The 15614-nt window shown below is 36.4% G+C and overlaps 1 protein-coding gene across 1 annotated transcript in view; it reads left to right on the top strand.

The window, feature by feature from the left end:
• erbb4 (erb-b2 receptor tyrosine kinase 4) overlaps positions 1-15614 on the top strand; it is a 501591-nt gene that overhangs the window by 473525 nt on the left and 12452 nt on the right. Inside the window, exons 25-26 of the mRNA XM_031892892.1 lie at positions 5085-5255; positions 15126-15173. Coding sequence (XP_031748752.1) covers positions 5085-5255; positions 15126-15173 — 219 coding nt within the window. The remainder of the gene's footprint in view (positions 1-5084; positions 5256-15125; positions 15174-15614) is intronic.

Here is a 15614-nt window from a genome sequence, read left to right as displayed (position 1 = left end):
AAAAGGTTTCTCTACCACACACTATCAACCCCCTGTTATGCTTGGGTAAATTACTCGTTCCACCATACATACATTTCAGTCACCAAGTAAATGAAGCCCACTCCATCACAGAACCTTGTTGTAAAAAACAAATGTATTTTAATTATTTATTTTAAAATAAATTAGTTTTTTTGCAGCAAGGTAGTGCGGTGGCATGTGCTTCATCTACTCATCTGATAACATTTACCATTGTGTGTGTGAGATAAAGTGAGATAAAGCTGAGATAAAGACCTGTAAAACACGGTGTATGCCAGTGTACTTTACTCGTCGTGCTGGCTGAAATATTTTGATCCCCATTTTAAACCATTGCTTGTATTAATGCTTTCATAGCAGAAAATTGCTATGCAAAGTAGAGAGTATAGCCGTTAGAGAACATTACATGTAAATGGTTTTTTGGTCATTTTCATTTCCTGGTGTTACTGGTTAAGTCTACTTCAGTTTATAACTGGCCAGAATATAATTGACCAACATGAACTAATTCTGCTTTATACATTTTGTCCATAAAACGACCTCCAGCATTGCACTTCTACAGTGGAATAGTTAGATATATGTTCTTAAATCATTCCATTCCACTTCCCCCATTTCCATTTCCTGACTCTTGCATTTCAGCTGCCTTGTCTGTTTCCTTAACATTCATATGTAGCTGTTACATATGTTTTTAGGAGGGGGTAATGCCCAGTAGTTACACCAGTTGTTGGACTGTCGACTGTTGCATGTTCCATGCATTGCTTTCCTGCTGCTTCTTTCTACACAGTGTTAGTCCAATAGGAAACTCTTAGTCACCCTCTTGGTGCTGGTGGAGGTTTAAAACTGAAACTGCATTTGTTTCCTTTCCATTTTCAAACAATAACCATAAAAAATCATAAGAGAAATCATCAGACCATGTCAATCTGTGCCCTGAAATTGACTATTTAAGAGAAAGAGAAAAGGAGTGATGCAATGAGAAACTTTGTGGCTAGTCTTGCTTGATGTATAGCTTTTCTGATTTGTTGAATACGTCTTCCGAATAGATCAAATTATGCAGCTTCTAAAGGACTGTGCTAGGGAGCTTAATGCTGTTCTGAGCTATATGGTGATGGGCTCATGTAACCTTTTTATTTGTGCTTGACTGACAATGTTTATTTATGATGGAGAATGTGTGAAGGAGACTGTACTTTGTTTAACCCCTAGTGGGTTCTTGCTCGTTTTATTTTTCAATGTTGTGCCCTGGTGGAGTGTCAGCTTGTGCTTATAATGAGAAGGACTGCACATTTGTGCAATTAAAAGGTAGGGAAAAACTCAGAGAAAAGTCAACTCATGAAACATTTAAATAAAGGGAATTAGGAACATCCACATTTTTTTGGTTCTTTAATTTAGTAGTTGGCAAACCAGTATGCACAGGGTCAGAGCAATTGGACACATTTTCTGGGTGCAAGAAACCTCAGGAACTTTGAAAAAGGGTTGATTGTTGGTGCATATTTAAAAGGACTGTATCATCTTCAAATGGAGTTTGCTTAGCTTGCTCATGTTTCGTTCGATACAATGGCAAATGTTGTCATTGAAATTTGAAGGAATTATATATAATTTATTGCAACTGTAAACCAAAGTGCAGACACACAGTAGTTTGACATGCAAGGCTAAACGGCACAGCCCAGATTATGGTTCTTTAGCCTTGCCTGTTGGATCTCAAAACTGGTTTTTCATGTGGTATGAAATTAGAAATCCTGACTGTATTACATTCAGTCACTAAGGAAGCTGATTTATCAATGTTCAAATTCAAATTTATCCTGAAATTCAAATTTATTTGCCTGAAAACTCCCAAACTTACATGTTCGATATTTATTAAGCGCACAAAAATGTGAACATAATGCAGCTGAGTTTTTAATAGCTTAATTTGTTTATTATATTGAATTTTCTTAATAAATAGGCCAACATTTTAGTATGGTAACATTTCAAATCTATTCTGATATAAAAACAAGATCAGATTGAATGGTAGATTTTAGGAAGTCCTATCCAGTGCATAGCCCACTTTATATAACTTTATTGTTGAAAGGGTTGATGATATTAGATTTTAGGAGTCCTTAGTTCAGATGATCTTACGTGGACCCTTAATTTCTCTTCCCTCACAAGAAGGCACAGCAAAGGAAAGTGCCGTAGGTTTTCCTGTTTAAATTCTTACTACCTTTTACAGAGATGCTATTGGAAGTGTCCTATTTAACTGAATTGCTGTGTGGTATGGAAATTGTAGTGCTGCTGATTGTAAGAAACTGCAGAGAATTGTAAAGATAGCAGAGAACCTTCCATTCATTTTAATAGAAAAATATGCCACGTAGTGGACGATCACTCTCATCCCTCCCACAAGTCCCTTGTCCTTTTGCTGTCTGGCAAACGATACTGCAGTTTTATGTCCACGCAGATTATGTAATAGTTTCTTTGCCTGTGCTGCGAGACATCTTAATGCATAGCTTTTAAATATTTAATTATTAAAACTTATTTTTGACACTTCCAATAGGTACATATATAGATTATAGATTTTATATAATATATAGATTATAGATTTTAATATGATGTAGATTATATTTATAGATTGTTTGAAGTTATTATGCACAAATACTGGCACAAAACACTTGTTCACTCATTCTTTTATTTTTATATAAGATAAAAAGATGATTAGGCCCCTTAAAGGAGAAGGAAAGCCATTTTGGCATTTTACTGCCAATAGATTCGCCACATTAGTAGCACCTAGAACAATATATTTATTCTGCAGAAAGCATTGCCATACCTGAGTAAAGAGCCCTAGAAGCTTTCTTCATTTGCTTAAGACAGCAGCTGCCATTTTAAATAGCTTCCTGTTTGCAGTCTAGCATTATAGCTGAGATCACACATTCCTAAGGGAGGGGGGAGGGAGTTCTCAGCATTCTTATGGGAGGGGGAAGCAGGAGAGGGGCAAGAGGAGAGAACTGCTCAGACTCTGGCCACGGGAATTAAGGATGTTTCTGAGAGAGGAAGTCAGACAGACAAACATGTTTACAAAAAAAGAGACAAGAAGTCCTTTCTGATAAAGCTTACTTAGTTTTTACCTTTCCTTCTCCTTTAACATAAAAGTTTTCTTTCATAATATTTTGAAAGTCCTTAACAACTGGAAAGTTTTTTATGCTTGAATTTTTGTTTTCATAGGCACATAAGCTATTTAAATTGCTCATGTTTACTGAATATTATATGTCAGCAGGAAGACAGGTAGTAGATGATCACAACATTGCACTAAAATGGATGTCCACTGTATCTAGTATTTTTCCAAATCTGGTGTTCATTTGCTAAGGTGCAATAGAAAGCAATAATGACCTTTGCCAGAAAAAAACGCTAAATATAGACAAAATTGTCATCAATATTTTTTTTATTGCCACCCGGAGTGCCGTTATGTGAATTATATTTAATAATACATTAATAAATCGATAATAAATAATTTATAGAAACTATTCATCAAAAAAAATCTGGAAGATTTATAGCAGGTTGCACCAAAGAATTTGCAGAAACTAATGCTAAAACTAACTGCTGCGCTTGGGTAAATAATGCCACTTATCAGAAGACAAATTTGTATAGTACAGTATTAAATCCTGAGTAATTATTTAATGCAGATATGTGTTTGAAACGAAACTAGCTAAAAAGTAGACTTGAGTACATGTGATTGCATAGCAGGGCATTTATAGGATAGCAGCAATTAATTATACAGATACATCACTTTTTAAATCTTTGAAAGCCATTTAGAAGAAGCTTTGTAGCCATAGAACATAGTGCAATTGCACTTTCCTGGCTTTTCCAATACAGTTTCTCTCTTTCTCAGCCTTACACTTTAATTGCCAGAAAAATATTGAGCAACTGTAAGCAGCTCATACTTCTGTCACAGTCACAGCAATATTTGACTGTAAGCAATAAAAATGTAATTCCATAACTGCCACTGCTATGTTGTACATTAAAACTGTGTTCTAATAAATGTAATGAAACCAAAAGATTAAAACAGCAAAGAAAAATGAATTTAGAAATGAATTGTGACATGAAAGGATTTTGTTTTAATCAGATAAGGACATCTTATTTCGGGGCATGTTTTTCTTTCAAGAAAACGCAGTGCCTCAATACCTTGGAAATATTCTCTGCGGAATATATAATTTAGTCACAGATGCAATGAGGCCAATGAAAAAAAATGACCTTTTTGTTGTCTGGTAGTGCTTAGCCTTATATTTACCATATGCACCACAGTGCCCTCTCCCCCAGATGCATCTGCTACACTGTGCAATATATTCCATCTGGACAGGTAGTTATTGGACAGGACACCCTCTTTAACTAACTAAATACATACCCCTTAGTTTTGTTTTACAGACAACCATGGAAGGCATCTCTATAATGCAAGGATCAGCAGGGACTGAATATAGGATAAGTTAATGTAATAATTACCTTACCCTATAAATTCTAGTAACCCCTAGCCACAAAAAACAGAGGGCTCACCTAATACAGACATCCCCCTGCTTACTTGTAAAAAATCCCCACTCCCAGCCCACTTTCCTACCTGAGAGCTGGCAGGGAAAGAGGATTTATATGCAACAACAGAGGAAGCAGACCCAGTGGAAAAAATTAATGGAAAAAATATTCACACTGCAATACATTTTTTTGCAAACCCAAAAAGTATATAGTGATCCTATCCATCAGTGGTAGAAAGATCACAAATTTTATAATTTGCTCCAGAGTACAGTGTAGTACTGAAAATTCTTACTGAATATGGTTTTTAATAGACAATGGCTAACGTGCTTGGGTGGAGGCAAGTAGCTTGCAGAAATGTTTGAGTGCTCATACATTGCAGGTATAGTACCCATAATAAATAAGCAACACCAGTGTTCAGTAATTGATGGAACATTGCAGGGTTGTTTTTTTTCACCTTTTGACAGAAGGAAATAAATATAGTCACATACGTAAGAGAAGAAGCACATGTAGAAATGTCCCTGTACCCTTTCCAACTTTTGTGCTCCCTATATAGAAACATTTGAACAAGTATATTTATTCTCTAACTCAAATAGGGAGATGACCGTATGAAACTCCCCAGCCCCAATGACAGCAAGTTCTTCCAAAACCTTTTGGATGAAGAAGACCTTGGAGATATGATGGATGCAGAGGAATACCTAGTGCCACAGGCCTTTAACATCCCACCTCCCATCTACACATCCCGGACGAGAATCGACTCCAATAGAGTAAGTGCTTATTAATGTGAAATTGGCAGGAAATTTAAAGAGAAATCAAATTATAAATGAGATAATGAATGGCAGTGCTGAACATATGCTTCTGAAATATGTCATTCATTAAATGGATTCTTTTTATGGATTTTTTCCCCTATGTACATTTAGATGAATGTTACTGTCATGCATGGTCTTGAAGTGCAGTCACATTGAAATTAAACGTGACGGTTTCATTTTTATGCTTTACTGACCAAAGTTCATTGCATACCCAGCAACATTGTGTATTCCGTGCTGCTGTTATTGCCGTCTCTTCATTAAATGGCTAACAGCTCAGTGGCAGCCTTATTACTTTGTTAGCTGTAACATTGTGTAGGTCCCTAGAACCTGTTTCACCGTAATCTGACGCACACATTGCTACATGAGCTTCATTAGACTGCAACATTTCGGAACTATGAAATAGGTAAAATCACCTCTGATGGGAGAACAACACGGGTAACCAATATACTGTATGCTGCTTGAATACTGATAAAAATATCCAAAGAGGCATCGGTATAGTTTTCCTGAGAACATTTCACAGCAAACAAGCTGGAAATATTTTTATTTACAGCATCAGCTTGCAAATTGATTCATTTATCCCAAACACAGCGCTTTTGCTGGCTCCTACAATTCCCTGTACAGAATTCCCAACTCACAAGGACTGCCTTTAGCAGGCGGAATCCCTGATTATACTACAATGCCCTTGAAATGATGCTCTTCTGTATCCTGCAGCTATATGGAACAATTAGGGAATATCACTGACATACAAATGGGGGGAACTAATTATTTATCTTATACCTCTGTATAAATTGTAGTCAGAGGAAAGGTAACATTGAAACAGAGACACCTGAAACAATTTAACCAGGGATCTACGTTCTTTATTTTTCCCAAATAGTCGGCTATTTTTCCACTTTATCATCCACTAGTGCAGATACATCATATTCTGTATATTCTTAGGGGGTTATTTATCAACATTCGTATATATTGAAGGATTCAAGTATTTTGTGTTAAAAATCATGAATTTGAATAACAGTTAAATGTGAAATTTTGATATTTTTTAAGCAAAAAAATAACATTATAAACGAAAATGTAAAACTTTGACATCTAAAAGCATGCAAGGTCAATGGGAGCTGTCCTAGGCAAGTGTTTAACTGTTTAGTCAATTCAAGTTTTTTTGGTATTTCAAATTTTTTTTGAGCTTTGGGACCCATAAAAATTATGTGAAAATGAAGAATTCAAGGTATTGGTTAAGGAAACAATTTTTTTTAAAATATGAAAAAAGAGAAAATTTACACAAAGGCAAAGGAAAAAATGGTTTAATATTATTATTTATTTATCATTAATTATACACTATGTAATGTCCAGATGAGTGTGTCTCCCTAAAACTTTTCTTAAGGGGCAAGTAAACCCATGATATAAACTGCAGTAAAAAGGTGATCTAGGCTGGGTGAAGTACTTTGTATATATACCTGACAATAGCCAGCCAGTACGTGCTGTAAATGTATTTAGTAGAAATGCAATGCCTTTCCTACACATACCTGTGCCATCACAAGGCAGAAGGAGCAGTATTAGAGTCCGGGATGTAAGTAAAACATTTGGTAAGTACAAATTTAGCTCATGTACAGCTGATCTAGAAGTATACAAGTGTAGAACAGTTCTACAATGATGTATTGCTTTAAGCTAATGTTAGAGTTTTACTTGCCCTTTAAGCACTGACATCTTAATACATAAAATGTTATTTTAATTCAGATGCTTGTTAGTTACTGCGTTACTGTCTCTCCCAGCTGTCGTGCAGGTTTGATGGTTAGAGATTATGAACTGTAGATTATAGGGTATTCCATAAAAATACCTAGGACATATCTAGAAGGGAGACTTCCTTCCTCAAGGTATCTTTTTAATCTATGCCACCTCACTATAATCCAGTGGTCATTTTACCATATAAAGCCTTTCAGTTAAACTTGTATGAGGAGAAAATTGACCTTCAGATCGACCAGCCTGTCTCTATCCATCATCTGTCATGCTAGATCTCTCACATCATGAAATATAGGGGCCTGCTATTAAGTGAAATTAAAATATAAATCAATTTTGATGAATTTGTTAAAGAAATAAACTTCCCAGAGAGTAACTTTTATTATGAGACAAGGAGATACAAGGAAACTGCCTTTGAGACACAAGGAGACACCAAATTTATCTCAAAGTGATAACTCATTAAAGGCACCGTAACCAAAAAATAAAAGGGTTTTAAAGTAATAAAAAATATAAAAAGTACTGTTACTGGTAAAAATTGTGTGTTTGCTTCAGAAAGACTACTATAGTTTATATAAATAAGCTGCTGTGTAGCCATGGGGGCAGCCACGACGAACGGGGTGGCCTTGGGGCGCCCAGATAAGAAATCTGGCGCTGGAAAACAAATAGTGGACAGAACTAGTGATGAGCAAATTTTTTCGGCAGGCATGGATTCGCAGCAAACTTCCGCATTCCGCCCGAAACTTCTTCGGGAAACTTCTATGAAAATTCGCTGCACGCACAAATTTTTAGTCGTGCGTCAAATTGGGCACAGTTGTGTAAAAATGGGCATGATCGCGTCAAAAAAGTGCAGGCAAAATAAAACCACAGGTGACAAAAAATTGCACAACAAATTTGTTTCGCAAATTTTTTGCCGAAACAGATTCACTCTTCACTAGACAGAACCCCATCTCCCTCAGCATTCAATAGGTATGACTTTCTATAACAATCTACATTAATCACATACATCCACCGATATTGTGAACATACATGAGCCTATATGGAAATAACAGTAAAAGTGATAAGCGAATCATCAGGAGGGGTACAGGGATTACAGCAGTCAGGGGCCCCCTGTTAGAGGGGAACCCAAGAGATGCAGTTGTGTGATTTGTTGATGATGAATGGGGAAGGCCCGAGTGGGATTTGGGCAGACTATGCCATAATGGGCATGGATAGGTGAACAGGGGTGTAGCCGTGTGTCTGTGAGTATTTCTTTTTTCTCATGGGGACTCCTTTCTATTTGTTGGCAGGGCTCTCCACCCAGGGACCCAGCTGATGCATGGGTTAACATTTGGTGCCCTTTAGTGCTAACTCTGGGGCTCTGTGGGTCCTGATGGCAGCCCTGGCCATTGAACTAATACTCTTTATATTTTACACACACTAATGGAAATAACATTTGAAATTCTGTAGTGCAATAAAAGATTGCTTTCTCGTATCTGGGCAATGTGGACATTGTGGGCAGATTCCTATTGGCAGTTGTCTATGAGCCAAATTAAGCCCATGCACAGCAAATAGTTTAAATTAATCTCTATAACATGTTTCATAAGTGTTCTACATATAATGCTAAAATATGTGGCTTCTGCCAAACAATGAACTTGGCAGATTTATATAAAACCAGGGAAATATATTTAAAAATGTGTTTGAAATGAGTTGTTATCCCGAAGCACTGCTTGTGACACACTGGCTTGCCTCTCTGCATTCTATTGTTGTAACACAACTCCTAACAGGTTATATTTGGCTGACTGTATTTGTGAGACTTCCAGGACAAGGCAGGTTCCACCTTTCCCAGTTCCCATTAGCTCCATTGAAAAATTACAAAAACGCCCAGACAAGGAACCCAATTACAGATGGCAGCTCCATAACCCTTTTTAGAAGAGCAGGAAAGAGATGAAAATTATCATCAACCATCTATTCAGCTCTGTAAAGTGACTGCTTCTCTGGTTGTCTGTGTTTTGTATTCATTGCATGAACTAAAGCAAACCCCTTCTTTCCCCTCACTTATGCTTTTTGAGAAGCACAGAATGTGCCTTGATTGCAGCTTTATACAGAGGACATAGAAACTAATGTGACACAACTTCCAGCTCCTCATCCGCTCTTTCTTCCTCTTATTCTGGCGCTTTTCTTTTAGACCGTTATTCTCATTGTTTCTGTATTTGTGACACTTTTCCGATATGCTTGAAAGGTCAGATTGTGAGACTTGAAATTGCGCAGCTGCAATATTCAATGCAAGTCAGGGAATAACTGATCCTCCCTGTATTGTTCATGCACTAAGAGTCTCAATTAAATACAAAGTGTATGAATAAATTACTTAATTAGGAGGTAAAAGATTAAGTTTTAATAAGGACATTCTTCTTGTAGTACCGTTTGTATGTTCTTGTATTTTTTAGTAGTTACATGCAAGTGAGGGAATTAAACAGGTCTAGTACATTTCCCAATTTGTTCTATTTCATCTCTCTATCCCTAGTTCTCTCTCCCAAAGAGATACCAATACAAGAAATTAGCAAGAGCAAAACTCTTTACCATCATGGACTCAACAATGACTCTCTTTTAGTCTCTTCAGTCTGCATAATCAAAATGTACTGTTAAATAGCTATATAGTTATTTGGAGTTAATACGTTACAACTGTCCATCAAGCTTTTTGTGTGATTCCCCCAGCTTCACTGATCAGGAAACATTAGGAAAGGGAAAAACAAAAATTGCCAACATTGGGTCGTACTTATCAATAGGTGAAATAGAGCTCAATGCAGATCATCGGAAGTCAAATTCCACCCCTGTTCACTTGTACGGGATTTTTAAAAGCATATTTATCAAAGAGTGAACTCTCACTATCACGCTTTGATTAATATGTCCTAAAATCCTATAAAAGTCAATAGAGAGCTAAATAATTTTACTCAAACTGTGCAAGTTCTATTATTAGATTTTTATAAATATGCCGCTTTATGCCACTCTATCTTATTGATATTCTGATCTTTCAATACAATTACAAACAGCACATTATTTTATATAAGAAAGGGCCATTGGTCATTCAACATTGCTTCCTTGATGCAGCTGGTGAGGACCAAAATGCGCTTTTAAATGTCAGCATAGTATGTGGATTGCATGGGGTAGGAGTAAAGACAAGTTTGATTTTCCATTTGGGTCGAGGACCGGATCTGCGTGTTAATTGAGTTCTTGGTCAGATGGCCTGCACAGGCCTTTTGGGGGGGAGGGGGCAGGTGTGGCACCCTGTACTTTTCTAACACAGACTTTAGTTGTAGCCTATAATAAAGATTGATAGTTCAGTGTTTCATTGATAAAACAAGGTTACTGCAAAAATAGTAACTACACCATTGACAAGTAATTTTTAATTTTTTGCAAGTATAGCTGTAAAGAAGGCCGTCTGGACCAGGCCCTGACAGTTGAGAAGGTTCTAGTATAATTCCCTGTCTAACTTTTTGGTTGCTAATGACAAATGGGAGTTACCAAGTTTACATCGGATAAATGCAAACCTTGTTGAACATAGTTTTGATTGTTGTATTATTATCTTCCTTTGTTTATATAGGTCTGACACATGCCTGCAGCACCTTACATATATTATACATCATTTATACATCATTTATATCACTTCCTGCCCCCACTGGAACTAAGGTCCCTATTACATTAACACACAGTAGCCCAGATACAGTGAGAAAAAAGGTTTATCACGTGAAACCTCTTGGACGAGATTCAATTTAAGATGCAATTCAATTCAGAAAAACCGTATCTCACGGTTTATCATCTGAAAACTTTATTCAAGCCTATGGGAAATAATCTGGAACTGAATAAGAATTTATGGGAGAAGGAAAGTTTCAATCAACAGGGAGTACCCACCCAGCAAGCCCAGACTGGCAATCTGTGTGTTCTGGCAAATGCCAGAGGGACATAGATGGTCACTATTTAGTGGGCTGGGCCTTTTGTACTTGAAATGCCAGGTTCTATTTTAAATCTTTAAATCCCAGTCTAGACCTGCCCCCCAGTGATTGTAAACCTATAGGTTTGAGATATATATATATATATATATATATATATATATATATATATAGCAAGAACAAACGGAGCACACCCTATTGAAATTCAAATGCCCAGGGTGCTGGCTAAAAAATATAAAGCAAGAAAAAAGAGCTGCACTCACCAGGACTTGGCAAAAATATAGTAAGTTTATTTAAGCAAAGAGATCCATATATATAGGTATATATATATATAAAGGCTAAATATAACCTATGTATAGCCTATATATATATATATATAGAACGTATACAGGTATCAGACCCCTTATTGATCCCAACTAGGATTTAATTAATCCTTATTGGAGCCAAACAACCCTATTGGGTATAATTACTGTTTAAATAAATTTTTTTAGCAGACTTAAAGTAGGAGATCCAAATTACGGAAAGACCCCTTATCCGGAATGCCCCACATTCCGACCATTCTGGATAACGCTTCCTATACCTGTATATAGGTTTTTATGTTTGTATAGGTTATATAACCTATAGGTAATAGGTGTAGTTACCCACAGCAGCCAATAAGAAGTTAACATTTATTAATTAAAAGCAAACATGGTAACTTGGACAAACTTTTTATTACATAGCTTCTGCAATATCTTGAGATCAATTCAAATTGTCCCAAAGTTTTATTTGCTGTGATGCAGTTGCCCAAAATTGTAGAATGTGAGTAAGCCCTTTAGAGAGTTTCACAGTAATTTCCTATGCAAAGATGTCAGCGGATAACTGTTTGATAACATAATATATCAGGTTGTTTATTTAAAAGCTGTCTTTTCGGTTCTCCCTTGCTCATGCATATATTACTTTTTGTGTTGCGCCACTGTCATGTGACTGCTCGACCATGCACACAAAACTCAATAGTAACAACATAGCTGAAAAAGAAATATCACATTAAAAACCAAAACTTAAAGGTCAGTGGAAAAACACAACTCTGCAAAAATTTTGCAATAACCTCAGGCAATAAACTTGTGTTGTTTATTTACACAGAACTTATGAACGCAGATTTTTCTCATTGTGCTTGCTAGGTGAGATTTACCAGTACTTTTTGTGCAGATAGCGAATGAAGTTCTTTGATGGAAATCAACATATTTTAGAAAGAAAATAACTTTTTAAGCACTTTTTAAATGACTTTTTTTTAACACAGTGAAATAGATTCTGATATATCGGAAGATAAATAAGATATAACTTAAAAAGTTAGTAAGGTCTCCTGAAAATTTGAAGTTTATTGCAAAATTCACAGTTCATACATTATAACAAAAAAAGTCAGAAAGCAGCAAAGCTTTATTATGGACTGAAAGGAAGTGGTATTTGCCAAAAGGGATTGGCTTCAGCAAGTGGAGATTTCCCAATACTCCCAGCAGATCTCTGTAGGTCAATGTATATCAGTGTATCTTAGATACTTACCAGGGGAGGGGTCAATTTGACAGGCCCTCCCAACAACACCAAGCTTATCCCCCCATTTTATTAAGATAGCATTCTGGACTACATCCAGTATAACATACATAAAAATACTTTGGATGAAAAGGCAACTGCAACATTTATATAAATAACAAACAATATATGAATATTAACATCAGTAAAGTGTAAAGCCAAGTGATTATACACTCCAGACAGATATAACAAAGAGTGAGGGGCCTGCCTGTTGTCACTCCTAGGCACGGCTTTTCTCCATAACTCATGCCCTTTCCACCAGACCCCTTTCATCACTTTGGTCCCCGGTTTAACCCCTGCTACACCCTATACTTCATAGTACTATCACCACCCCCCAGGGGAGCCCCTCCCACTGTACGCTAATACCAACCCACTAATTCTCTACCACCTGCTCTAGGGAGGGTGTGCAAAAGCTGTTCAAGATAAAAGAGAACACCCCCTTCACTTACATCCTCCTTTAACCCCTAGGGGCAGATTTATCAAAACCCGAGTTCGAATCCCGAATGGGAAAAATTCGGATTGGAAACGAAAATTTCTGAAGATCGCAAATATCCCGAAAATGCTTACGAAAAAATCGTATTAGTCACGAAAAAATCGTATTAGTCACGAAAAAATCGTATTAGTCACGAAAAAATCGTATTAGTCACGAAAAAATCGTATTGGCGATCCGAAAGTCACGTAATTTTCGTACCAAACCATTGCAAACAGCGGCAGTCTTTCCGAATTTTTCGCACGGGCGCACGACTTTTCGCACGACTTTTTTGTGCGCCCGCGCAAAATCTCCCCCCTAGTGTCTCTACTGCTCCTAACATGCTACTAAAAAATTACGGCACACATAATTTCTATCTTAAATGTATCCTGCTACGTGGATTTTTTGGCAGACGCTAGAAAGATTATATATATAATTTTTCTAGTGTCTTCCAAAAAATCCCACGTAGCAGGGTGCTCAGTCAAGTAAATTGCATAGAGAATGTATTTTCAGACCGGCACACCATAATTAACATTACAATGTCTTTATTGTGAGCACATCGTAAAAATACAACATTTTGGTCCGCATTAGGACCTTTCTGCAAAAAGGTAATCTATGTCATCTCTAGAACATCCAAATAAGATATTGCTAATAAGATGGATTTTAATGTTGCCTTTCAAAAAATATACCTTAAATGTCCTTCTCGTCCCCTATACTGATTTGCCATCCATTCACATAATGTGCTGAAAAGTATAACATAGATTTAAACATAAAAGCATTAAAGAAATGCAAAACAGCCATGCAAGAGCAGTAAATTAGATTTGAATAGAGTACTGCGCAGTGTCCAAAGCTTTTTAATGTCAAGCCTAGGGAAATGTCTATTACTGTCATGTTTGCTGTAGAATGAGTTGATATAGGTCCGATAGGTTACTGGCTTCAAACTCTGTCAGCAAAGGCAATCAAGAGATGATTGGAACTAACTATGGTTTCATTTTGTTTAAGCTGTCAAAGGCTTCTGAATTATTTAAACAAGTGCATGCATGATATATGTGCACTGAATGAGAATCCCAAACAAGGAATGGTGGACAATTTTGTTATGTCACCCATGATAAGCATTAGTTAGGTAGCTCATGAACAAGGGGTTTCATTGTCTACCTTTATTCCTTTTATTATATGTATTCTGTGGCTTTATATGCTTTACTATTAAGATATATTGAGAGCAGATGGGAAATGTGGGTTTTTTATTAAGCCACTTAACAGAAGCACGTTTACTGCATTTATTATTCATTGAATTACTATTATCCTACAACTAGGTATATATTTTTCCACTGGTTTGTACAGTAACAAACAGTTCACATTTCATTTCGCTAATTAGGTATTTCTCAGCAAATGTTATGTTAAATTATACCTTTAGGAGAAGCCTTTTAATTCGCTCTTTCAAACTTATTTTGTGTTTTCAATTTGAAGACTGCACATCTGTTTATAGGGCAACATCTCCTTGTCTTGTCATACTCTAAACCTTTTTTGCTCCTCATGCACATACTTAACAGCTCAATGTATAAGGCCATTGGAGGGTACTCTTTCATTAGAGTATATAGATGAGCAAATGTTGCACAAACTTCCAAATTTTCAGGCAATAGTTATTCTAGTGTGCCGTAGGCTCAGCAATTGGAAAGCTGTAATAGGCACCCATCTGAGACAAGTACTGATAAAAAGCACAAAATATCACAGATTGCCCAGGCATTAGCAGGGGACAGAAATGGCACATTTGCATGTAAATTCTTAAAAAATGTTAGTGCGCAGGTTATCATTTTGATAATTTGATGGAAAGTTTAACATGTAGAAAATGTATAATGCTAATGTCATGTAAATATACATTAAAATAGAAGGAAATATAAAGGTACATTTATGCACTGATATCCAAAGAAGATTCATGTTATAAGCAAAAGGAGACATATTAAACTGACATTGTCCATGATGTAAAATTCTCCACTCCATATGTTTTATCTCATTGGGTTGTTAGGACTTATCAGAAGTCTCATATTATTTTGTTAGCATCACTGTACTGTTTTCTTATATAGGTTCATGCAGCTCATGAATTCTTTTCATTCTTATTTCCATCATTCCATTTTTCTTTCCTATCAGAGTGAAATTGGACACAGCCCTCCTCCTGCCTACACCCCTATGTCAGGAGTAAGTATTCCTCATCACTCTTCAGCCTTCTTATCCTCTACTGTCTTCTCCTATTTTCCCTTAAGATTCTTCTTTGTGTTGGGGTCTATTTTGTGTCAAGGGCTACAAAAAAATGTACCGACAATATAAGCCAAGTAAAACTGAAACATTTTTATTTTTATTTCCTCCTTTTTATTTATTGGCTGGCCTTATGTCTTCTCTGTGTTTATCCATGTTTCAACAGCATGTACTTCCTTCCCATTTCTTGCCTCGCTTTTCAAACTCTAGTGCCCCTTCTCATCCAGCAGGTCTTGTTTACAAATCCAAAAGTTTATACATTTCTACTTACTTTCTGTCCTGCTTCCTTTATACTCCCTCCCCTGAACCAGCACTTTTCTCTCTTCTACCTGCCTACAGTGGATTGAGTTTAATCTTTTCTTTCAAACCACATTTCTCATACTT

Source organism: Xenopus tropicalis, chromosome 9 (assembly GCF_000004195.4).
Source record: "Xenopus tropicalis strain Nigerian chromosome 9, UCB_Xtro_10.0, whole genome shotgun sequence".
In the NCBI taxonomy this organism is placed as follows: Eukaryota; Metazoa; Chordata; class Amphibia; order Anura; family Pipidae; genus Xenopus; species Xenopus tropicalis.
Note: the sequence above shows the minus strand (reverse complement) of the source record. Positions and strands in the feature narration are given on the sequence as shown.